At 54.7% G+C, this 25,833-nt stretch overlaps 2 protein-coding genes across 2 annotated transcripts in view; one reads left to right on the forward strand and one right to left on the reverse strand.

Moving 5' to 3' along the window:
- Positions 1-10,448, forward strand: part of TEX28 (testis expressed 28) — a 32,451-nt gene extending 22,003 nt beyond the window's left edge. Inside the window, 3 exon segments of the mRNA XM_012932246.2 lie at positions 6,847-7,133; positions 7,253-7,427; positions 10,404-10,448. Coding sequence (XP_012787700.2) covers positions 6,847-7,133; positions 7,253-7,427; positions 10,404-10,448 — 507 coding nt within the window.
- LOC101547041 (long-wave-sensitive opsin 1) lies at positions 9,843-19,314 on the reverse strand. Its single transcript, XM_004606597.2, has 6 exons — positions 19,239-19,314; positions 16,454-16,750; positions 14,458-14,626; positions 13,075-13,240; positions 12,086-12,325; positions 9,843-10,982 (listed from the first exon to the last, which is right to left on the reverse strand). Exons 1-6 carry the CDS (start codon positions 19,312-19,314, stop codon positions 10,872-10,874), a joined length of 1,059 nt encoding a protein of 352 aa, XP_004606654.1. The 3' UTR covers positions 9,843-10,871.
- Positions 19,315-25,833: the final 6,519 nt, after the last annotated feature.

The following is a 25,833-nucleotide window of genomic DNA, read 5'->3' on the forward strand; positions in this document are numbered from 1 at the left end:
TAAACAAGCCGATGGCCTGGACAAAGACATCCTTGGAAAGCTTGCTCCGGTATCAAAGAGAAAACCCGACCTGTACATGCCTCAGGGACTGGGAAGGTGGTTCTCCAGGAGCTTGCTTGGTCAGAGATTTGAGGCCAAGTCAGGCTACCGCATACCCCGTCAGAGCTCCCCCAAGAGGAACCCCGGGCCCCTTGAGCACCACTCTATGTGCCCCCCACAAAAGAGGAACCATTTCAGTTCTACTCAGGAAAAGACCAGAAGGTTACTATGGGCCACTGCTCAGAAAGGGGAAAAACGCTACGTCTCCGAAAAGCGGAACAGACGAGGCAAAGGTCTGGCTGAGTGTGTGCTGCTCCAGGGCGCTTCCACCCCAGCCCTGTGCACCAGCTGCTCCCCCAAACTCTGCTGGGCCCTGGCTTCCAAGCCCCACCCGTTCTCAGTCTGTTCCTTTGGAAAATGCTTTGCGCTTTCAGAATCCTGTGTTTGCAGGGAACCCGAGGGGTGCTCCTGGCGATCCTCAGCCATCCAGTCAGGTAGCTCAGTGCCAGGACCCGAGGATTCTGTGCTGCTCCAGCCGGGGGGTGCACGCCCATCTCTCATCAATCAGGGGGACTTTGCAGTGGTAGGGATTGCACCAGAGTTAGAGTTACCTGCGCCTATCCTCACCCCCATATTATCTCCTTGAGCCCCAGTTAGTCATTTTTTGTAGTCTATTTAAAACTTAGTTTTGCCAAGTTATATTCTCCTTCAGCCTCCTGACATATTCTAGAGCAGTGTTTCTTAACCGGGGAAACCAGGGTGTCTTATGGCCCCCAGTGGGCCCCTGACATATTTCAGGGGACACAGGTGAAAATGGCATCAGCAGGGGTGCACAGCACAAGCCTGAGGAGCAAGCAGTAGAACAGGTGGAAGGAAGTGCGGGACAGCTGTTTGGAGAAAGGTTGAGGAGCACTCTACTGGGGGGACTCATCCATGCACCTCTGTAGGTGGCCCAGCTTCACAGAACCAGGCCCTCTGCCGACAGAGTTCACACCCAGAGTTGTTTTTTTTTTCTTTTTAGGTCACACCCGGCGATGCACAGGGGTTACTCCTGGCTCTGCACTCAGGAATTATTTCTGGCGGTGCTCAGGGGACCATATAGGATGCTGGCAATCAAACCTGGGTCGGCCGCGTGCAAGGCAAATGCCCTACCCACTGTGCTATTCGATCCAGCCCCGTCATGCCCAGAGTTGACTAGAGCATCACCGTGTCTTAGGAGGACTGCCACCAATTTTACTTTATTTCTTTTGGTTTTTTGGGGTCACACCCAGCAATACTCAGGGGTTACTCCTAGCTCTGCTCTCAGGTATTACTCCTGGCAGTGCTCGGGGGACCATATGGGATGCCAGGGACCAAACCTGGATCAGCTGCATGCAAGGCAAACGCCCTCCCTGCTGTGCTATCGCTCCAGCCCATGCCACCAAATGTATTTATTTATTTATTTATTTATTTTTAAAGGAGTCATTTTTTTAATTTAATGCTCTTAAAATGTTGTCAAATTTACTGATCATGAGATCTGGATTTTCTCTATTTGCCAGTAGCATGTTCTCAATCATTCACTTATTCATCTGTATAATCAACAGGCAGGCCCAGCAAACTATGTCTGGGCACTGAATAGAAAAAACATATAAAAATGAAAGTTTTTTCAGGTCTTAGTAATCTCAAAAAGTCACAATGGTTAATGCAAACAATCTCCTTGGAATTTTGACTGAGAGCTACTACACCTTAATGATGGTCCTGTGTGCCAACCTCAGTGGATCATACACTTGAAATTGGCTCAGCCACATGCAAGGCAAGTTGTAATATCTCTCCAGTCCAGCTTTGGTCTTTTTATTTATTTATTATTTATTAATTTTTTTCTTTTTTGGGTCACATCCAGCGATGCTCAGGGGTTACTCCTGGCTCTGCACTCAGGAATCACTCCTAGCGGTGGTTGGAGGACCATATGGGATGCTGGGATTGAACCTGGGTCAGACGCATGTAAGGCAAACGCCCTACTCGCTATGCTATCACTTCAGCCCTGCACCTTTGGTCTTTTTCCTTGATTTTGCCAGTGGGGACACATCCAGCTGTGCTCATGGCTTACTCCTAGCTCTGCACTGAGGAATTCCCCTGGGGGCCTCAGGGAACCATATGGAATGGCGGGGATCAATCCTGGATTGGATGTGTGCAAGGCAAGCACCCTAGCTGCTGCACTATTGCTCTGGCTTCAGCGTATTTTTTTTTCTTTATCTACAAGAACCTGCTCTGGGCACCAGGAAAGATCCCAAAGGGCTGAGTGCAGTCTTTGCTTGCAGGAGGCTCAGAGTTGATCCCTGGCGCCACATGGTCCCATGAGCGTCGAGGCACATGTAGCCCTTGAACACCACCCAGTATGACCCAAAATTGGAGAAAAGAAAGTAAAACCCTTGTTCTTGATCATTCCTTATCCAGAATATGCATTCATTTTCCCTTCTTTTCTTTTCATTATATCTCATGTACGTTAATTTCCTCTCATTCCTTAAAATCCTTGGTTCTCAGTTACTATTGTCAAAGGAGTTTCTCTGGCACTCTGGAATTCGGGGGCCATTGCTGGCGGTGCATAGGCCTAGCATTGCTAAAGGGCACCCGGGGGCTGGGAACCAGGGCTTCACGCCCACACACACGGCGTGAGCTTGTGCTTGAGCCCCAGCTGGACCCCGTAGTCTGTTTGAAAGCAGCACTGTTCACATTTCTTCCTGCAGTCTCCAGGCACGGGTTCTGGTTTCTTTTCTCCTTCTTTCTTTTTGGATTTTAGGCACTGTGATTTACAAGCCTGTTAATGATGGGGTTTCATGCACACAACGTTCCAATGCCACACTCTGCCCCAGTGTCCCCCTGGCCACCACCCACCCTGATTTTGCTTTCTTTCTGGGTATTTCCATTTCACATGACTGATTAGAATGTCAGCTTCAAGGGTCAGAGCAAATACTCATTTCCCTTGTAGGCGGCTCGGGGTGTTTTTTGCCCCAGGAAAGTGAGTCTGCTTGGCCAGCTGTTCATATAAAGGCCAGGTCTTGGAGGAAATCAGCAAAAGGCATCTGGAGGCTTTAGCCTGGGCAGCTACAAGATGAGGATGATTTTCCATCCAAATCTAAAGTTTCATGAAGGCATCTGCAGTCCAATACTTACGTCATACATGCAGTCCAAATACTTAGAAGTAAGGTGTTAGGGGCTGGAGCGATAGCACGGCAGGTAGGGCATTTGCCTTGCATGTGGCTGACCTTGGTTCGATTCCCAGCATCTCATATGGTCCCCTGAGCACTGCCAGGGGTAATTCCTGAGTTCAGAGCCAGGAGTGACCCCTGTGCATCACCGAGTGTGACCTAGAAAGCAAAAAAAGTAAAGTGTTAAAATGCAGTTTCTTCTGGGGGGTGGGGTTGGATTTGGGCCATAACTAGCAGTGCTTAGGACTTATTTCTGGCTCTGCACCAGGGTCCACTCCTAGCAGGGCTCAGAGGACTGTATGTGGTGCTGAGGATAGAGCCTGGGTCTGGTGCATGCAAGGCAAGGACCCTCCCCACTGTCCTATCTCTCCAGCCCCTTGCCAACACACTTTCTCATGTGCTGGAGTTTTTCCTACGCTGCCTCCCTTTGTTACAGTTGTGAAGATCAGAGTCGCACCACCTTTGGTCATGCACATTCTGCAGTGCTTGCTGGGGGTCACACAGAGCCCTCAGTGCCCTCCATGTCCACACACTTTAATTTTGGGGCTCGCACATAACTGCTGTGTGCTAGAGAACACACACTCTGCCGGAACCTTGGGGATGGGGGAGCGTCTGCCTGCATGGAAGGTGGTTTGGCCCCTGAGCCATCCCTGTCTCCGTCCATTACTGTATTCCTATGTGAAGAGAGTTGGGATGGAAAGAGTGAGAATCCCTAGGGGGATCGCAGGGCGCCACCCCAGGGCTCCAGTGTGGCCAGCCTGCTGGACCGTGGGACGTCTCCAATGCTTCAGCCTCTCACTTGTTTCCACATCCCCAGGCAGAGTTTTTGTCTGAGTTTCACTTGCGGGTCAAATATTCCTTTGATTCTCTTTCTCAACATTTTGTCATATTTTTCCTTCCCACTTCAGAAATAACCAGCTTTATCCAGCAACCATTTATTTTCAACAAAAGTTTTTTTTCATGCGTGTCCATGCTAAGAATACAGATTTTGCTTTCTTTGTATTCAAAGAAGGTTATTTTCTTTTTCCATCAACTTGAATTTTATAGACTCTTAATAAGAAATTTTATACCATAAAAAGCATTCATTTCTTTTTATTTTTGTTTTAGGGCCACACCCAGTGGTGCTCAGGGTTCTGTGCTCAGGGATCACTCCTGGTGTGTTTGCGGGACTGTTTGGAGTGCCAGGGATCAAACCCAGGTCAGCCATGTGCAAAGCAAGTCATACAGCCACTGTACTATCTGTCCAACCCCTAGAATGTTAATGTCTCCGTTTCAAAATAATAAGCTACATAAAAACAGTGATATATCAGAATTGTATTGGATTCTTAAATGATTGGAGACTTAAATGACATTTTTATAAATTTGGGGGCGGCACAACTCAGGGAGTACTTTCTCCCAGCAGGTGGCTCAGGGCTTTCTCCTGATGGCGATCTAGGGACCATACCTGTTTCCCACCTACAAGGCACGAGTTGCAGCCTGCTGAGCTAGCGGCCTGCTCTGAGAAAGAAATTTTTCAATCAAGAACAGATGCTTTCGGGGCTGGAGCAATAGCACAGCGGGTGGGGCATTTGCCTTGCACGTGGCTGACCCAGGTTCAATTCCAAGCATCCCATATGGTCCCCTGAGCACTGCCAGGGATAATTCCTGAATGCAGAGCCAGGAGTAATCCCTGTGCATTGCTAGGTATGACCAAAAAAAAAAAAGAAGAAGAGATGCTTTCCTACAGGATGATTTTCCAGTTGACATAGACACATTTTGTTTGTTTGTGGGCCATATCCAGTGTGCTCAGGGATCACTCCTGGTGGGACTCAGGGAGAGATGTGTGGTCTGGAGGGTTGAGCCTGGGCTGGCCTTGTGCAAGACAAGCACCCTTGCCACTGTACTCTCAACCAGATTTCCAGATTTAGTTTCTTTTTTGGTTTTTGTGGCCACACCTGGCGGTGCTCAGGGCTTATTCCTGGTTCTGCACTCAGGGATTGTTCCTGGAAGGCTTGGGGGACCATTTGGGATGCCGGGAATCGAACTTGGGTAGGCCATGTGCAAGGCAAATGCCCTACCTGCTGTACTATCGCTCTGGTCCCTCCAAATGTATTTATTTCCTTATTATTTCTTTTTTTTTTTTTTTGCTTTTTGTGTCACACCCAGCGATGCTCAGGAGTTACTCCTGGCTTTGCACTCAGGAATTACTCCTGGAGGTGCTTGGGGGACCATATGGGATGCCGAGGATCAAACGCCCTACATGCTGTGCTATCGCTCCGGCCCCTCCTTATTATTTCTTTGGCGACACATGGCTGTGCAGGGCTTACCGCTGGCTCTATGCTCAGGGATTACCTTTGATGGTGCTCACTGTATGTGGTGCCAGGATTGAACCTGGTTGGCTGCATGCACCTTACGTGCTGTACTATCTCTCTTAGATTCCTTTTAGATTCCTTCTCTAAGTCCTCATGGCAATAAAAAATCTGTTATGTGTTTGGAACTTTAGGGTGTATCCTGTTGCACCTTGAAATGCAAGTACAGATGAACTTCCCACCATCAGGAAAAGAAAGGAAGCAAAATGCTTCAGTGTAACACAACTCTTCCCATACAAACCTTACTGAGGAATCAGTAGAGGTCTCAAACATCTTGCCACTGCCTACTTGTCCGTCAGTGACTACATACCGAGAACAGGATTTCTGGCTCTACATGCTGGGGACTTTCCAGTCTTGGAGCACATTAACTCCTTCCCAGCTAAAACTGGGTTTCTCTGGTGCGAGCAATGGTACCGTGGGAAGGGCACTACTCTTGCACATGGCTGACCCCAAATTAATCCCCAGCATCCCATATGTTACCCCGCGTATTGCCTGGGTATCGGCGTGTATGGTCCCCCCAAACAAAACCCCACAGGGCCAGGTTTCCAGGGAGTAAATGTGGCATGTGCGGCCTCGGCAGCTGCTGCTGCTTCTGGTAATGTGATCAGGTAAGTCCTGTGGCTGCCCTGGCTGAGCGCTCCTATGCCCAGGAACCAGATGGTCCAGGCTGGCTTGCCCAAATCTGCTACTGAGCAATTTGGTGTCTCCGTGCGAATTGGCCAATACATGACATACAGGAGTCAGTGAGAGCAGAACAAGTTCATTGAGGTGTCAGCAAATTGAGAGGAGGGTCACTTGCTGTCCAGCTAAGCCATCTTCCTTTTCAGACTGGAGCTGGGAAGGGTGGGGGAGAGAAGGCTATGGTGGTGGAGGGGGGGTCTGGATGAAGTCCTCGGGGCCCTCCAGCCTGTTCCTTTCAAACAGAAAATACCGCTGGGCAGTGTAGAACCTTAGTGGTCTGCGTAATGCCATCGACAGACGCTCAGGCCGCTTGTTACTTTTCCCTTGGCTGTGATTGGCTCCTCACTAAACACGAAAGACACAGTTCACATTAGGGGGAAGGCAGAGATCAGGGGAGTGAAAGGCTTAACCCTGTGTGTAGAATAAGGTAGAATATGAGGCTCTTTCTCATGGACACAGGATCAGAGAGGGCATACTCGAAAGGGTGGGATAACTCTCTTCTCCATGTGCAGATGTTGCATTTGGCACCTTTCTATTGACTGAAGCCATAGCCTGGCCACTCCCACCATTTGTTTTCCTGTGTCCCATTGCAGAAGGCCTGCACCAAGGGCCCACGTGCCACTGTCCGTGCCAGTGAGGATGGCCGCAGCGGCCACTCCAGCGTTTTAGAGGAACAGCAGCCCTAGGACTTGCAGAGCAGCCTCAAGCACTGCACCCTCCACCTCTCAGAGCAGCTGCGAGAGGAGAAGGCTGGTTGGGATGAAAACACCGTGGACAACCTCAAGCTCATATCCAGAGCCGACCAGCATCAGGTGGACCTTGAGAAGGTGAACCAGTGCACCTTTGCCACCATCGCTCACATTGAGCGCTGCCTCTGTCGGTGCCACCAGCATCTCTACAGGCTGGAGGACTATGGTTGGCCTCAAGGCAGTCTGCAGATGTGCGAGCCTGCCAAGCAGAGGGGCAGACATGACCTGTGTGGCAAGCCTTAGGCTCCAGGACCACTCTGTGTGTGTATGGGACCAAGACCCCGGACAGGGGTGCGGCTCGCCTGGCGGGACGGCAGATGCTGAAGAAGATGGAGGATGAACTGAAGGAGGTCAGAAAGCTGCACTTTGACCTGCAGGCATCCTACCAAAGCCTGTCAGACCTATACCTGTCACTGAAGATCCAGGCAGGAGGCCGAGGTGGGAGGCGCTTCCAGCTGGTGTTTCCCTGCAGCCATGCCTTGATTCTTCCTTCCTTTTTAAATATTGTTCATTTATTGTTTTTGTTTGGGGGCCACACCTGGCAGTGCTCAGGGCTTACTCCTGGCTCATGCGCTCAGGAGTTACTCTTGGTGGTGCTTGGGGATCCCTATGGAATGTTGGGGATCGAATCCAGGGTGGCTGCGTGCAAGGCAGACACCCTCAGGCTTGACATTCCCTCTAGATCCATAACTCTATTCTTCCTGCAGAAAGTAGGATGGTGGCAGGGCCACTCAGCTCTGTGTCCATCAGATGGGGACCTCATTGAGGTTGGAGCTACTCGCTTCCCCAATCCTCTGCCCCAGTCTGGTGCAGCCCAGCGTCAGGAGCCTGGAAATGACTGCCAGGGCACTCCGTCCCCGTGCCACAGACTGCTGTTGCTGTGACCTACAGGAGCTCCCAGCAAGGGGCACATGCTGTCCTGGTCCTCTGGGACCTCCACGTTGTGCCAGCCCTTACCCCAACTGTCTCCAGTTGGTGCTTATGGGCCTGTGATGGGAAACCTTCCTGCAGCCACACTGAGGAGCCCTGATTTTCAGCATGTCCAGAACATGAACATGGGAGAGAGGCAAGCACCTCGGTTCCATAGGGACCTCAGCTGCATGTATGATGCCTGTTGGAGCCACTAAGGGTTGGAAGCCCACCAGCAGATATTTTCATGGTTGGCACAGTTGCTGGGGTGGGGGCCTGGGAGCACAAGAACTGGGGGACCTGGAGGGTGTAGAGGATTTCTCACATGTCTCTGGCATGGAGCCCCTTCTCGAATGTTCTCATGCATGTGGACCTACAGGCCCTCAACTTTCAAGGCGCACACAAGAGTTGTGCACATAGCCACATGGGCTGCACCGGTTTATTTGCATGCCCTTGGTTGTCGTGCTTACGATGTACAGAGATCGCCACACACAGTTGGAGGGCACACTTGGGCCGGCTTCCACTCATGGGGACACGACCGGGGATGGCCCTCATAGCTGCAAGGCGGGCTTTTGTGCCCAACCCTCGCGGATGATTTGATGTGGTATCAGTTTTGCTTTGTTCTTCTTTGTTCTTTCCAAATGAGTTATCCAGGTAGCTGCAGGAAGGTCCCCAGCCTTTCAGCAAACCAAGTCCCCAGCTTCCTAGGTCCCTCCAGTGGCCCTGTCCTGCCCCTGCCTGCTGGCACTCTCTCCTGTCTCCCTGTCCCCCATTTTCCCTTGGCCCAAAGCCAACAGCAATGTTGTGCTTGCTGCTTGGCTGTGCCTTCTGGGGCGCAGGTCTCACACTTGAAACCCTGACTGTCCGTCCCCATCATGGCCCCTTTTGTGCCTGCTTCCACAGCCTTCTCTGGGGTCCCAACCACTCTCCTGGCACCCAGCATGCGCATTGTTTTCTCAGACCCAGGCAGTGTCTGATGTTCGCAGCAGTAACAAAGGGCGTGTGCGTGTGAGAGGGCAACTGTCACAACTTTGAGGACGGTGGGGGGTGCCGACCACTGTCGCTTTGTCTTGGTCAGAGCATTGTCCAGAGAGGGATGCTGAAGCAAGGGGATCTCTGAGCTAAGTAGAGACAGAGATGATCCACACGGAAATCTGACAGAACCCTTGCATGCAGCATGTGGCAAAAGGCGGTGTGCTGGCACTCAGCACTCTCTGTAGCTCTGAGCCAGCCCTGCCTCATCTGCTGTCTCTGGGCAGAGTTGTAACAACCCATGCTCCTTGGCCAGTATCAGGGTCCTCACTACTGGAATGTTCCTTGCAAAGTACTTAGGAATCAGCTATGGACAAGGGACTTTGGCAAATGACCACTTTGCATCTTAGGTCCCCGGGGAACATTTCTGTGTGGGTGTCAGTCAATCCTGGACACAGGACCTGGTGGACCACTGGGCTACCCCACCCAGTGCCTCAGTTGCCAGCCCAGCCCCTCTGACACTGCGACCTGAACTCAGGGGAGCCCAGTGAGGTGCCTCCTACTGGGGGACAATGCTTCTGACCAAGGGAAGCGAGAGAAGGGCGCAGCCTCCCCAGATTCCTCATGATGACCTGTTTGCAGTCACTGTTTTGTTTTGTCAGCAAGCTCACCTGGGCTGGCGTTGTAAGGAGGCAAGGAGGCCCCGGGCCCTCTACCCACTCGCCCCCAGAAACCACCTGGCCCCATGCCGGCTCAGCCAAGACCTCATTTCCAGATGTTGTACACGTTGTGGGAGTGCCCCAGGTTTATTGAGCTTCATTGCCATCCCTAAAATTCACCCCTTCTCGTACCCACTGCATGCTCAGAGTGTGTGCCACCCCACGGAACGTCCCGAACAGCTCCAGGCTCACTTCAGGCCCTTTCTGGGCTCTGTTCCTATCATCCACAGATACTAGGGATATGTGGAAGGAAGTCCACCTGGGGGTCTAGTGCGATGATGGTTACAGAAGAGCAGTTGAGGGAAAGAATCTCAAGCTGACGCTGCTCAGAAGGTGACAGGCACACAGGATCTTGGAGACAGGGGAGGAAGTCAGGGTCTGAACCCGTGTGGGCTACACATGAGCTGGCACAGGGCGACTCGGGACACCTGCTTTGGTCTCTGTCCCCAAAAACCACCTGGGGACAAGCGTCAATGGAAGAGGGGCAGATCAGCACCTGCAGGGCGACATGGAGAGGTTGTGCCACAGACAGACCTTGGTGTGGACTGAGCAGACCTTGATTGATCTGTCATACAAGAGGGCCAGGGAGAGCTGGGTGAGCAGATCAGGAGGAGACACCGCCGCAGGTCTCCATGTGTCTGAGAGCCACCAGGGCACCATGACGAGCTGGACTGGGGAGTGTGGTTCTCCCTCCTGGGGACATCGGTACCCGGGGTCCCTGTCCTTGGTCAGCTCTCGTCCACCCCCGAGGTGCCTCTGGCCCCCTCTGGCCCCACCCAGCACTGAGGCTTGTTTCCACAGGAGGCCGAGGCTTTGCAGAACCACATCAGCAAACTGCAAAGCTAGTGCTCATCCCTGCGCACGGAGGCAGCTCCTCACGCTGCACATCGTGGTGCTGGTGCTCGCATTCTCCTCGGGTGCCTCTTTCCAGCAGCTGAGCTCGCGCCCGTGTGCCTGCTGGCACTCGGGGTTCCAGAGATTCTTCTCTAGGGACCCCAGGGCTCTGCCAAGCAGGCGTTAGCCCACGACAGCACAGTTCCTTCTGTGGGGCCTGCACCCCACCGTGCAGAGCAAAGACTAGGCCCTGAAGCCCCTGAACCCGTGGACACTATAGCAGCTCAAGCCCCCAGACTCTGTGGCCGCCTCGCAAACGTGCTGGTTCTTTGCCATTTCTTTTGAAGGGTGGAGAAGGACGAGTGGGGCAGGGTGGACGCTGCGGGGGCTCTGGGGCTGGTAGGTGGCTGACCCTGTGGTGCAGAGTTGCGGGGCTCAGGCAGGTGAGACGGAGGAGACAGATGTGGCCTCCGATTTGGAGACGCTGGAGAGTTCTGAGCCATCATCCACCTTCTTCCCAAAAAGCTGCAAGATGCAGTTCCGAAACTGGAGGAACAGGACAGCAGATGAATTGGCGGGTGGGGGGAAGGGCTGGGAGCTGGGCAGGGCAGAGTGATGGGGAGGTGGGGGTAGACCTCTGCTGACTAGTTCTGCCTTCCCGAGCTGTGCACTTTCAGTGCACTGATACTGGCAGCAGGCACGCCCCCACCCCACCCCTGCCAGACCTGGGAGCAAGGGTCCCATTCTCCCTCGGTCTCTGATTCAAGCCCCCTGGTGGAGGGGCGATGCTGGTTTATAAGGCAGCCCAGGGAACTAACACAGTGAGGAGAGAAGCGAGAGCTGAGGGCACATGCCCGGGTTCCAGAAGGAAGCAAGCCTGAGCTTTGGGCTGTGGGGGCGCCTGATGCTTTCAGGTTCTGTGCATTTGGGGGTCTACCTCCCCGCACAATCCTTCACCTAGCGCGTAGTTGGTCCCAGGCATACCCACTCTTTACAGCCTGACCCCCGTTCAGTGGCAAGCACCAGGGGCACCCCCCACTGCCTATAGCTCCTGCCATCCACAATGCCCCCCAAACAAGAACATGATTGTTGTCATCCATAACCCAAGAAATGGGCAGTGGGGGCGGCCAAAAGGCTGCTGACAAGGCTGCGGCCACATTCCTTCCAAGGGATCCCCTGACAGTGAACAGAGTGCATGGTTCCCTGGAGCTCCTTCCAGAAAGTTCTCTCAGAACGCTCCAGGAAGAGAGGTCAGGGTGCATCTCCCCTTGGGGGTCAGGCTAGATGGGATGTGCCTCTGGGAGTAGGGGGGGACAGCCTTGATCATGGCGCTGTGGGGAAGTCAAGGCAAGTCAAGGTGAAAGGGAGCATGCGGGCTGCATCAGCTCTGGTCTCGGGTCTCAGCTGTGGCCCGGCATACCGGCTCACGACAGCTGCCCTCCATCTGTTGCAGCTGATCAAGACACTGGTGGGCCCTGGCAGTGGTGCACAGAGGCCCTCGAGAGGGGAGCCCCAGCCTGACTCAGTCCCTGAGAGGATGCACCGAGGGTTGGCCACGGAGTGCCCCTGCCCACCACCTCAGGCAGAGGCCACCATGGGGCTATGCCAGGCCAATTTCTAGCTGGCCCAATCAAGGCGGGGAATCTTACCTGCCGGTTCATGAAAACATAGATGATGGGGTTGTAGATGGTGGCACTTTTGGCAAAGTAAGCTGGCAGGGCGGCCACCAGGGGGTGGAAGGCATAGCCAGGGTGGGCGGCGGCGAAGCAGGCGAAGAAGGTGTAGGGCCCCCAGCACACGCAGTAGGCCAGAACCATCACCATCACCATGCGCGTCACCTCCTTCTCCGCCTTCTGGGTCGACTCGGATTCCTTTTGCTGCTTGGCCACCTGGGGGAGATGAAGAGCCATTTCGTTTCTGGGGCCCTGGGGAGGGCTGCTCTGTGTAGATAGCGAGGGCCAGGGAGGGGGCATCCTGGAGAGAAGGGCCTGGCTCAGGACCCTGTGTGTTTGGGTGGGACATGTGGGCTTACAGGTGGCACACAGCTGCTGGGGCATCACAGGCTCTTATGCCTGGTGGGCCCCGTGTGAGCTCAGGAAGGCGTCCAGGACGCTGTTCTTGGACTGGTCTGGCCCGTTAGCAGAGCAAATTGTCTGAGCTGGGAGCCTGAATTTGGTTCTTAACCTTGAACCACTCCCAGCTGCAAGCCAGGAGGAAAGGGGGTTTATCTCAAGCCTTGGCCTCTTTTCTAGAAAGCTCTTTATGCGCGTGGTGATCCGATTGCTGTCATCTGCCTATAGGAAAGGCCAGTGGGACACACAGCTCATTTGTGCTGAGCCCCTTGTAGGCGAACAGCTGAAGGGACAGTTCACAGACAGCATCCCATCCCACTCTGCCGAGCGTGAGGGCACCCAGTGGCAGGCCAGCCTGCAGGAAAGAGGGTGCTGTGCACAGTAGTCTGATTGGGCATATACATGGAGTCCTCCTTGGTGTGCTCAGCCAGGTCTAAGGACGCTGTGGTGCCCCCCAGAAACAGCACCCGTTCCCTTAGAGGCCCCTCTGGAGGGCAGGGGCACGGGCCCAGGGGGTGGGATGCAGAGGCTCACTTTGGTTTGGCAGGTGAGGGCATGGGGCTTACTGCGCGGATGGCCAGCCACACTTGCAGGTAGCAGAACAGGATGACACCGAGCGGGATGATGCAGCAAGTGATCATAAGGACGATCATGTAAGACTGCACTCCGGGGTACGAATCGCCACTGAACACATCTGGGCCACATGAAGTCTTCAGGCCATGGGGCCAGTACCTGGGAAGAAGGGCCCACAGTCCATGCTGATCCTGGGTGGGGACGCCACGGAACGCCCGGCCCAGGTGCACTAAGGCATTATGAACCATTTCCAATGGAACCACAGGCATTTAGTATGCTCACAAAATGTTTCCAGAATGTTCTATCACCCAAACTGAACCCCTCTTTGCCAAGACAGAGTGAGGCGCCCAGTTGCTCTGTCTAAGATCTCTTTATGCCTGAGGTCAGCAAGGTAGCAGCTTCTTCCCTGTGGCTCACAGCCCCGTACCAATGTATTCCTGCAGGCTCAGTTCTTGGGACTGAAGACGTAGTGCCGTGGGTAAAGTGCTTGCTTGCCTTGCACACCATTGACTTGGATTTGATCCCCGGCACCCCATTGTGGTCCCCTGAACTCCACCAAGAAAGATCCCAGATCACAGAGCCAGGAGTAAGTCCTGAGCACCACTGCTGTGGCCCAAGAACAAAAACCAAAAATGTGGTTTCTTTAGACTTTATTAGCAGCACAGGTTTGATTTCTCTACCTATTTTCTTACCTCTAGATCCGGAGTTGAGGGATAATGACAGGGGTTAAGGCACTGGCCTTGCACATAGCCAACCTGGGTTTGATCCCCGGCACCACAGATATAGTCTCCTGAGCACAGAGTAAGGAGTAGTTCAGCAGCACTGCAGATTGTGACCCCCAAACAAAGAATTTCTAGGACAAAAGTGGAACCGAGTAGGAAAAGCTGACGAGCTAGAGAAGCAGATGGGCCTGCTGCAGGTGGGCATGAGGGTCAGTGGGGCTGACCCCTGCTCCGGCCTCCTCTGGCGGCATGTTCCCAGGTTAGGTAACACCTCGAGGCGAGCGTTGAGGGGTGTGGAGACAGGCCTTCCCTGCACTGCTTTCCCAGAATGATGGATGTTTCCTGAGGAAAGATACCGCCGAAACACTGCGAGAACTGAGTCATGGGCTTGCAGCGAACAGAGCAAAATGCAGCCTGGCCTGGACTCTGTGTCCGGCAGCTGAACCACATCGTCATGAAGCGGGTGTTGGGTCAGGACTCAGAGGGTCTACAGTGCCCCAGGTTTCGACCACCCCAGCAGCCTCAGACTGTTCGGCGAGTTCCTGAGAGTGGACTTGGGGGGTAGGCTACAGCCCAGTGCTCCTCACTAGCAGCACACGGGGAAGGGTTGCCCAGAGCACTCACTCACAAGTTGAACCCTCCCAGCGGCCTTACCTGCTCCAACCAAAGATGGGCGGCGCCGTCCAGATAGCTGACCAGACCCAGGAAAAGGCGATGCCCACGATGGCCAATTTGGCATCGAACCTCATGCTGCCAAAGGGCTTGCACACCACCAGCCACCTCTCCCAGGAAATGATGGCCAGGGACCAGAGACCCGTGATACCTGGAGGACAAACAGGTGCCCTCTCGTTTCCTCCCTCCTGCCAACCCTCCTCTTCCGGCAGTGTGTCCAGGGCAGGTGACTTGGCCACTTTCTTTTTTTTTCTCTTTGGGTCACACCCAGCGATGCACAGGGGTTACTCCTGGCTCTGCACTCAGAAATTACCCCTGGCGGTGCTCAGGAGACCATATGGGATGCTGGGAATCGAACCTGGGTCGGCCGCGTGCAAGGCAAATGCCCTACACGCTGTGCTATTGCTCCAGCCCCAACTTGGCCACTTTCTTTTCCTTCCACCTGCTTCTCACAGGGTCTACCTTTGGGCTTGTCTTGGCTTAGTCCTCTTTGCCCACCCTGTTCCCTAGTGCTGACCCCCTGCTGGTGTCCTCTCGCCTGCCCATACTGTCGATCATCTTCCCACTGAGGTGGAAGTCAAGGCCAGTGTGGCAGGGAGTTCCACTGCTGGAGACCGCCCGCACCCCTATGGTCCCATGCATGCCACACACCCCACGAACAGGCAGGAGTCTGCGCCCCATGTGCCTCCCACCAGGCCGTGTGTAAGCCTGTAGGATCTGGTAGCCACCCCCAGGCCACAGCCCCCTCCAGCTACTCCTGTGCTCCGGAACCCCAAAGGTTCGTGCACGAATATCAGAACCCTCATGGCCCATGCACATCTCCATGGCGACCAGGCAACTGGGCCCCATCTCACTGTGCTCTAAAGTTCCTGTCAGGCCAGATGCCCACCACTTTCAACAGTGGGGTTAGGGACATGGCTGAAAGGGCAGGTGGGAGTTCCCAGTTGGAAGAAATCCAGCACCTCAGAAAGTGTTGGCGAGGGGCTGGAGAGACAAGACAGTGGGGAGGGTTCTAGAAGTAGTGAGAGTGCTCGCTCCAAGCACCGAGCTGGGGTAGCAACCAGGTGTGGCCCCCAGACCATCAAAACCAGAATACCCAAGACTTTCAATACCAATATTTCCATGCAAGACACGGACACCAGCAGCATGCAATATTTTACTCTGTCCACTTCCTGGGGTGTGGCCCCAGCTTCGGCAGCACCCACAGAGGTCCCCAGAGATCTGAGGACATCACTGGCCTATGGCACCTGAGAACAAAGTGCTCTCCAGCAAGGCACCCTGGCTAAAACATGCACAGCCACTGAGTGCCTGCAATCCACGGCATCCCCAAGCCTCGGCTCCGTGTCCAGTGGGGCCCGAGGGAGACTGGACCCATGAAGTTCAGCACCATGCTCAGTGGCCTTGAGCCACTCCAAGGAGACTGAGAAGCCGTGAGCCTCAGGGGTCTGATGTCGGCTCTTCCCGAAGCCCTGCCTCTCTCTGACCTTCCTGCCCTCTTCTGGGTGACCCCTGAGAGAGGCAGCTGGCACCCGCACATCACAGATCTACACCACCCTCTACTTTGCCCCTGCCCTCAGCTGTCCTCCATCTTCCTGGGGTTCCCCTCTAGGCACCTCCTTCCCAAATCGTGTCCATGCTCCTGGGTACCTGACCCTCTTCGCAGACTCCTGGGCATCCACATCCCAAGAGGGTGTTCTCATGGGGTCACTCAAAGGGATAGGCCCCCGTAGACAGGACTTGGGGCTGCAGCCTGTGCATCCTGCACAGAGCTGGCCCATGGACAGAGAACGTTAGTGGTGGGAGAGGGAGCTGTGCCTCCAGAGAGAACACCCAGGAGCCCTGGATCCCTCCTCTCCCACCCAGGACCAGGATTCTCTCCCAAGGGGCTCTGCAGGTGCAGGCAGCTGACAGTGGGGCTCTCGCTCAGCCAGAAAGCTGGAGAATTCTCGGAGCAGTGCCACCAGAGCACATGGCTTACCGCACAGGGAGACCGTGTAGCCCTCCAGCACGCACAGGGGGTGGCCCAGCACGAAGTAGCCATAGACCTGGTTGACGACACTGATAGTGCTGGCGATGAGGGTCTCTGCCAGGTCAGCCACAGCCAAGTTGACGAGGATCCAGTTGAGAGGGTGTCGCAGCTTCTTGAAACGCATGGTGGCTGCCAATACCAGCCCATTGGTGAAGACGGAGGCAAATACCACGAAGATCATCCAGGCGCTGGTGACGTGGTACACCCAACGGGGAGCGATGTGGTAATTGGGGCCTTCAAAGGGGCCTGTAGGCAGGAGGGATGGAGTGGGACAGTTGCCCACTCACAGCCTCATGCTCTGAGTCTTTGCTGCTCCCCTCCCATGTGGCACCTTCTGTCCCCACTCTTCCCTTCTGCATTGACATTCTTCTTCCAGAAGACCCAACTGAGAGCATCCGGGACCCCTGGGGGGGCCTTAATGCTATACCCATAGGCCCCCACCTCCTTCACTGCTCGAGTACCCCATATTCCTCCCCAGGGATTGCTCCTTTCTCTCCCATGGCACAACGCATACTCAACATATAATGAAGGAGTGACTGAATGAATGCATCATGGGCTCATCATGTCCCCCAGAAAGATATCAGTAACCCCCATGGCCTGAAAATATGAACCTATTTGGAAGCAGGGCCCAGATGGGGGACTAATGTACAATGAGGCCTTTAGACTGGGCTGTCACCCCATAAAGCAGGGTGAGTAGAGGACTCACGCCGAGTGAAGTCAGTCTGGAGTAGACGGATAGACACAATGGCTCAAAGACACACAGCGAGGGAGCCACACAATGAGGAGGCTCAAGAAGGAGGGGTCCTGGGGTCCATGAGAGAGGGAGGGGTACACAGGTGATGGGTGTGGTGTCGGAATTATGTGCATGAGAAACCATGATTAATAGCATTGTGTAGCACAGAATCACAATAAAAAATTCAATAATATATACAGACCCTGGAAGAGCCTCCAATCATTGGGAAAGATGAATAAGGAGAGGCTGCTAAAATCTCAGGGCTGAGTGTAATAGAAGACGTTACTGGTGCCCGCTCGAGTAAATCGATGAACAACGGGATGACAGTGATACAGTGATATATAGTTTAGAAAGGAAAAAAGACAGGGTTCCGTATAAGAAGGGGGGCTCTGTGGTGCTGGGGATGTGGCTGAGGTGGTAGGGGACATGGAACTTGAAGAGTGGCCCCTGGCCCCTGAACACGCTGTGGCCTCTACAGAAAGGGGCAGGTTTGGACCTAGACCTGTGCCACCTGCGTTGGGGGATGCACTGTTCTGTTGTTGGTGGCAGCCAGGGGACAAGGGTGAGCACTGAGACTTTGTCACTCTGAGACTCCTTGATGAGCAGGATCACAGCCGCAGCCTGCTATCCATGGCCAGCAGAAGTCAAAGCCACCCTCAGGTTTCCTCTGTCTGGGCTGGGCCTTACTCGCCCCATTGCAGGGAGCTCTGGGAACCCAGAATTGCCGACAGCCTTTCCCAGGCCTCTGGAGGAGCAGCCAGACTGCTTCCCAGACAGGCCCCTGGGGGCGGGCCAGGGGTGCTCAGGGTGTGGAAGGCCCCAGAGGAGGGGGCACAGCCAGCCGTTGCTGCCAAGTTGCAGCCGAGTTTCACCAGGCAGCAGAAGGGCCGCTCAGCCAAGCTGCAGGGTTGGAAGAAAGAGCAGGAGGGAGGAAGTGCGTGGGCCCAGGCAGAGACAAGACTTCCTGCACATACCTAGGTTTCTAGAGCTTCATCTGGAGCTCTGGAAATGTTTTATCACATAATTACAAACTCACAGAAAAACGTCAGCAGCAAGAGCCCCCGAACAAATGAAAACAGCTGGATTCCGGGCATGGCACTGGGTGGTGTCAGACACCATGCCGCAGTGAGCAAATGATCCATGCTGGCCAAGCGGGGTGGGGGCAGGGGCTCAGGGTCACCGAGTCTGTGCTGAGCTGTGGTGAGTGACAGAGGACAAATGACAGTCTCAGCAGTGGTGGTGAGCAGGGCGCGGGGGTCAGAGACAATGTGTCACTGTTGCAAGATGGGGACCAGCCAAGGGAAGTCCTTCCCACGAGTACTGCATCCCAGGGACCCCCATGTATAAAGGGGCCTGCACTGCTTTCTCCAAGTAGCCCAGCAAGTGGCTGAGGACAGGGACAGAGACTATGACAAATCCAATGGACCTGCTAGCAGTGCTTGTGCTCCACGGGCGCTTCACAGAACCACAGCTGGGAAGGGCGGCAGAAGCAGGGCACCTTCACTAGGGCTGAGGAGGGCGTCGGCGAGCAAGGTGATGGCCCAAATGCTTGAGAGGGTCCTCACAGCTCACCTGCGGCCTGTTATGCCCTCCCCTCTGCTTTGGGAACAAACACGCAAAAGGGGCCAAAGGAATTGGGGTAACCCACAAGGCCGGGTCCAGAGAGGGCCCCGTTGTGTGTCAACAGGCACTTTGGCGCTGTGGTTGCAGAGTGAACCTCGGGGCTTTCCACCAGAAGCCCAGAGACACCGCTGCAGCGGAGGAGCATGTGTGTCTCCTGACACCCTCCCGCCCCCGGGTGCCCCAGTCTCCTGCTTGCGCCCCTGGCCTCCTCCTGAGGCGTCACTCTGGCTCCCAGGGGTTGCGGGCAGCGCAACTGAACAGGGAGCAGATGAACAGCCCAGGATCGAAGACCCCACTCGCTCCCAGGAGGCCCCGTCATTCTTCAGAAGGGGACCCCGGCCTCATGAGGGGAGCCAAGCGGGGAGAGCGCGCCCTCACCTCGGGTGGCATTGCTGTTGGTGAAGGTGAAGATGCTGTGCTGGGTGCTGTCCTCTGGGCCTCGCTGCTGAGCCATGGCTGAGCGTCCCCACAGCTGCGGCACCCGCTTTATACGGCCTATAGGCTCAGCCGGGCTCCTCGCCCCCAAGGCTCCCCACCCTCCATCATCTCATCTCTTAATTGGGCCCCGACTTAGACGGCCCCTCTCCCTGCTGGCCTCTGGCTCCCGAGGCCTGCAAGGGCAGCTCAGGCGGATTTGCCCGGAGCCAGGCTTGGAGCCTGGGCCTGCGTTGCCGGCCCTTCCCCTGTCAGCCCAGTGGGACCCATGGTCAGGATTTGAACATCAAGGTTGGGATGGGAGATGTCCCCACTAGCTCCACCTGCTCCTGGGAGTCCCTAGAGGTGCGCTCTGGGCCTGGACCTGCTTCAATGAGTGCACCGGCTGGAGCAGTGACCTGGGAGGTGGCCTGGGGCATTCTTCTGCCTCCCTCATCCTGGTTCCCTGAGGGTTTCCTGCCCTTTGGCTACCTCTGCTCTGCTGTGCCCTGCCCCCGGCCACAGCCTTGGCCAGTGTTCTACACTGTGTGTTGGCATTCGCCAGGGGTACCCATCAGCCATGTCTGTTTTTAGACTCAGGACCGCAGACCCCCTCCACAAGTTCCTGCCTACCGCCTTTGGGCACTGCCCTTAGGTTGGCCATCAACTCAGTAGAGCCAGTGCGGGTTTGGGCCTCCCTTCTGGCCTCTGGGCCTACCCGGAGTGGCTTGTTGAAGGTGCCTGTCTGCCACCCCACGAGCAGAGGGAAAGCCTTGACGGCTGACTGCTGGGAGCCCCAGCTTGACACCTGTAGTCAAGGCCAGCCAGAGCCAAGGGGTCAGGCACAGCCTCTGCTAGGAAGGGAAGCATCACCAGGGGACAGCAGCTAGGATGGCCACAGCAGGTGTCAGCCCAGAAGATGGAAATGTGTCATTACCCAAGCATAGATAAAGCCCTGGGCAGAAGGAAGCGGGGCAGCTCACAAAGAAAGGGACCTCGACCTTAAGTAGGAATATCCACCGGAAAATGGGGATACTCCTACCCAAGTCACTGGCATGTGACCCCGCTGACACGAAGACAGCAGATGCGTGGGGGCCCGGACAGGAGGGAAGTGAGTGACTCTCAGGCACAGGGAACCCTTTGTGGGGGATAAAAATTGTCTAAAATTAGATCGTCATGGTACAGCCGCTCTGGAAAACAGTTTGGCAATTCCTCAAAAAGAAGTAAAAATAGAATTAGCGGATGCGCCAGAATTCCACAGCCCAGGCCGAGCCACCGAGAAGCTCCGTGGCCTTATGGCACGTGTGCACAGACACAGCGCTGTCCTGGGGCCTGGACACCAAGCACTTCCAGCCTGGGCGTCCCTCCCAGCTCAGAGACACTGAGTCAGAGATGCTGGATGATAGGACCTGCCCTAGACCCCGGCCACGCAGGCCCTCCTGAACACAGCACCCACACAGGCTGCCATGTTGTGGGGAAGTCCTTGTGGACCTGAAGTGGGGGTGCAGGGGAGAAGGGCCCACCCTGGTCCAGAGGGACACCTGTGTCTTCCCCAAACTCTCGAGGAGGGGAGGCGAGGTGCCAAAGCGGGAGGTAGGGGTCGCCGCCATCTGGACCTAATTGATGATTAGGGTTAACCGAAGATCAAGTCCCGTTTTAGCCGAAAGCAGATTACAGCAGAAAGCCCCACAGCACCTGAGAACACACGTGTGCTCCAGCTCCAGGCCCCTGACATGTGCAAGGGGACTGAAGGGGTGAGTGGAAAATGGGGGTGAAGAATAAGTAGCCGAGAAGGGAGGCGGGGGAAGGGGCCAGTGGTCCTCTTCCCTTCCCTCTCAGCCCCTGACCCCCGCCCTCCCGCCAGGCTGGCCATGAGTGGTCAGCGTCGCTCTAATCCTGCTCCTGAGCCATGGAGTGTGGGCCTCATTAGGGGCGCTGTGGCTGATGGCCACCTTGACTAAGCCTGTGTCACACATACAACAGGGACTGAAGGAGCCAGAAGTTAGCACCCAGGCTCCGATGCTCTCCGACCCCCAAATCCCAAGTTCTGCTCCCCTCCCCCAGTTCCCCGCCCCCCATCTCTGCATCTGCCGGCAGTGGAGCCCGGATCACGCAGGATTTCTTCTTTCTCTCTGGCTTATCTTAGCATAATGTCTTCAAGGATCATGCGTATCTCTGATTTTGTATTTGGAATCGATTTACATACATTGAATTTTAATTTTTATGTGGTCCGATGTGACTCATTTCCTCTTTGGTTTCAGACCTTCCTACCTTGTTGGAAAAGTCCCCCGTCCCTCCCCGCCAAGATCCCCCTGAGACAACCAGAAACAGCCACATATGTTATGTACACAAAGTCCCAAGGCCAGAGTCAAGTGGTCCCAGTGCTGACTCTGTCCCGTCATGTCCGAGTCATTTCCCTTGGGACCTGGCACAGTTAGATTGTACCTCCCCAGCGGACTGGCACCCCTTGTCCCAGCGTCCCCAGAGTGCCTCCTTTAGGGGGGTTGCCTGTGAGGAGTGGGCTGGCCTCTGACCGCTGCCACTCTAGTCCTGGGGGCCCTCAGGAACCCCAGACACAGCCCATCTGCCATGAGTAGGGTGCAGAAGGGGAAAAGGCAAAAAGGAGGTGAAAGGTGGGGGTGGCAGGGGAGGCCTGGTTGCTATTCCCTGTGGCACAGGGCAAGTCTTTCTAAGAATGGGAGGTGTGGGCCAGGCGTGTGGCTTATGGGCAGACCCCTTGCCTTCCACCCCCAGCACTGCAAACAAGAAAAAGGAAAACCGAAAGAAAACAAGGATTCACCCAGGGGCACGAGAGACGATCCAGTGGGGAAGGCACTTGACTTGCACTTGGCCAGGTTTGATCCCCAGCCCCTCATACGGTCCTCTTACCACCAGCAGGAGTAACCCCGGAGCACAGAGTCAGAAGTGAGCCTTGAGCACTGCTGGGTGTGGTCCACAAAACAATCAACCAACCAAGTAAATAAACAAAAAAACAGATTTGCCCCAAATTGGAGGACGTGAGCAAAGACTAAGAGGAGTGAGGGCAGGAGCCATGCAAACCTCTGGCTATGGTGTCCCAGGAGAGAGAGGCCAGCAGGTGTAAAGGTCCTGGGGCAGGAGCAGAAAGGGGACCAGAGAGCCCACAGCAGAAGGATCAAGTGGAGAGAAGGAAGAGAAGGCCCAGGAGGGGCTGTGCTAGCTATAAGTCCTGACTTTGCATTGTATGATCTCAAGCCCAAGGTGACAGGATATGAAGCGACTTCCTCTAGTTGCTGCTTTGAATGTGGCAGAAGCCAGGTGGGTTTGAAATCAACAATCAAGAACTAGAAAGTTTTACTGCAAAGGTTAAGGTCTGAATGTATTTTGTTGTTGTTGTTGTTGTTGTTGTTTTTGCTTTTGGGGTCACACCCGGCAATGCTCAGGGCTTACTTCTGGCTCTGCACTCAGGAATTATTTCTGGTGGTCCTCGGGGGACCTTATGGGATGCTGGCAATTGAACCCAGGTCGGCCGCATGCAAGGCAAATGCCCTACCCACTGAGCGGGTTTTTAACCTTTATTTTTTAACCCATCTTTCTGGGCTGGGATAACTCAAGTGGCAGAGCACGTGCCTAGTATGTGCCAAACTCTGGCCACCATGAGACTCCCCAGCAGCACCGGGAGGGACCCCCCCAACTCGATCTCCTGCTGCTGTTCGCTGTGGTAGCCATGTAATGACCAAAGAGGAGAAACCATTTTGTTTATAATATTCTGACATTTCGTTTAGGATCAAAAATATATCTTGGGGCTGGAGCAATAACACAGTGGGTAGGGTGTTTGTCTTGCACGTGGCCGACCCGGGTTCGATTCCCAGCATCCCATATGGTCCCCTGAGCACTTCCAGGAGTAATTCCTGAGTGCAGAACCAGGAGTAACCCTTGTGTATTGCTGGGTGTGACCCAAAAAGAAAAAAAGCAATAACAAAAAATATATCTTTCAGGGGCCGGAGCGATAGCACAGTGGGAAGGGCGTTTGCCTTGCACGTGGCCGACCCGGGTTCGATCCCCGGCATCCCATATGGTCCCCCAAGCACCGCCAGGAGTAATTCCTGAGTGAAAAGCCAGGAGTAACCCCTGTGCATCGCTGGGTGTGACCCAAAAAGCAATATATATATATATATATATATATATATATATATATATATATTTCAGTCATTTTTCTTCTTCAACCAGGGGAAAATGTGTTTTATTTTCAAATATGAACCATAGTTCAATCCACTTCCAAGCCGAACCTTAAAGCTTTCCACTGTAATTAAATTGTTTTTGAAATCATTGCAAGTAGGGGTGGGGTTGGGGAGCAGCGTTTGTCCCTAAGAGGCTTCAGGAAAGTCAGTCTGCAGAGCTGACAGACCACTGCACCATTCAGCTCCAGCATGGCAGATCCCAGGGCCAGGCAGGTAGTGTTGACAGGGGACAGTCTCCACGTGGGTAGCAGAGGAGGCTCAGGAACTCTGAGCTGCACCACGGGAAGGGTGCCAACTGCTTTGGACCCTCCCCAGGGACCATTGTGTCAGCATTGCCATCCTCCTACATACATAGACTGAAACAGCTGGTGGTCGCTGAGCAGGCTTCAGAGTCCACGATCACAGGATTGTCCCTTTCCAAGTACTTCTGCATGCGCTCACCGGAGCAGGAGAGAAAGCCAACCTCTGAGTGCTTGGGGCTGGTGCGATACAGCAGGTAGGGCAGGTAGACCCAGGCTCAATCCTGGGCATTCCTTATGGTCCTCCAAACCTGCCAGAAGTCATCCCTAAGTGCAGCACACCAGGAGTGAGCTCTGAGTACCGCCAGATGTGGCCCCCTCCAAAAAAAACATAACCCAAAGCCCATGAGTGTTCTGTGTTTGCCAAACTGCAAACAGGCCAACTATGCATTTGGCTTCTAGATTGGAGCTGCGTGGGACCAGAGCCAGTCACCTTTTCGTAACCCCTGGGGTTTGTTTGGGCAGGGCCTGACCAGGGAGGCCCAAGAACTATCTGGAGCAACAAGTGGGAGGATAGTAGAGCGAGCAGGGCTCCTGACGACCTATACGGACCTTGCTACCATCAGCACAGTGATTTTCCAACTGGCTTCCTTAGATTGGAGGGCTAAAAACACACGGAGTCTGGCTAGGGGCTAGAGAAAGAGTGCTCAATAGCTGAGCACGTACTTTGCACGCAGGAGGCCTGGGTTCCATCCCTGCTACTATCTGGTCCCCTGAGCTCCATCAGGAGTGACCCCTGAGCCCAGAGCCAGGAGACGCCCTCAAGGACAGCAGTGGGAGAGAGAGGTAAGAAGGGTGGCTGAGCGATAGTCCAGTGGGGAGGGCACTCGCCTTACATGTGGCCACCTCTGGTTTTATCCCTGGCATCCCGTATGGTCCCCCGAGTTGCAGAGCCTGAGCACTGTGAGGTAGGGCCCAGTTTTTTTTTTGTTTGTTTGTTTGTTTTTTTAGAAAAGGGAAGAAAAGGAGAAAGGAAGAAAACTCCAGGTACTGGGAAGAGAGGGCAAAAAGCTTTCTTGCCCAAGGCAAAGCGTTTGATCCTGGCATTACGTGGTCCCCAGCCCCCCTGAGCATTGCTTGGGGGCTCCCTACAGCTCAGAGCCCTGATCCGTGTAGGTGAGCAGTGCCGCCCGGGTTCTGGCTGTTTTCCAGCTGAGCCGTCGTTTTTAAATCTACGTGCACATCGCTGTATGGAACGTAGGTTTCCCAGCCGGGTCGTTGGAAAGACGTCTGAGGCGGTCTGTGGGGGCGGGGCAGAATGACTCAGGAGCCAGCTTGAGGGGGCTGCCGCAGGTCAGGTTTATGACAAATTGAGCATCAAAAAGAATTCGGGTAAGAACAGCGTCTGTGTCAGCCTGACTTCAGAACGGTAAACAAAGCGCTTGGCTGCTGGCGTTTGAACGACTTTGTTTTTCTTCCTGCGCCCTTTGAGGGCGGGAAGGGACCACCACTCGGCCGTGGCCTGACTCTCGAGCGCCCTCTTCTGGCACCGCTGGCGGCTCACGCAACAAAGAGGCTGACGCTAGGTCGGGTTTCTGGGCCTCCCCTCGCCGTGCCCCAGCACTGGCCTTCGCTCTGCTCCTGCTCAGGTCTGCTCACAGTCGTCCCCACGCAAGATTAGGCCCTGCCTGAGAAGGTGGGTCCCTAATGGTGCTTCCTGGATGCCGCTGGGACCCTTTGTTTCTCCTAGGCCCGGCCACTGTGGTAGCTCCACTTCTGAGGAACATGCGGGAGGCTGGCGGAAGGGTGACGGGCTCATTCTCGGGCTTCCATTTTGGAGGGAAGGGTTTGGGCCACACGCACCTGTGCTCAGGGCTTACTCCTGGCTCTGCGCTCGGGGATCACTCCCGGTGCAGCTCATGGGAGCCTATGTGGTGCCAGAGATTGAATCTGGGTCGCCGATGTGTAAAGCAAGTGCCCTGCCCACTGCACAATCCCTCTAGCCCAAATTGCTTCTTTGTGTGCTTTTATTGCTTCTGGAGATGGAAAACTTCAAAATTTTTCTGCCTTCCTACTCATATCTGAACAGAGATTTCATTT

The sequence above is a fragment of the Sorex araneus genome, chromosome X (genome assembly GCF_027595985.1).
Source record: "Sorex araneus isolate mSorAra2 chromosome X, mSorAra2.pri, whole genome shotgun sequence".
Classification (NCBI taxonomy): Eukaryota; Metazoa; Chordata; class Mammalia; order Eulipotyphla; family Soricidae; genus Sorex; species Sorex araneus.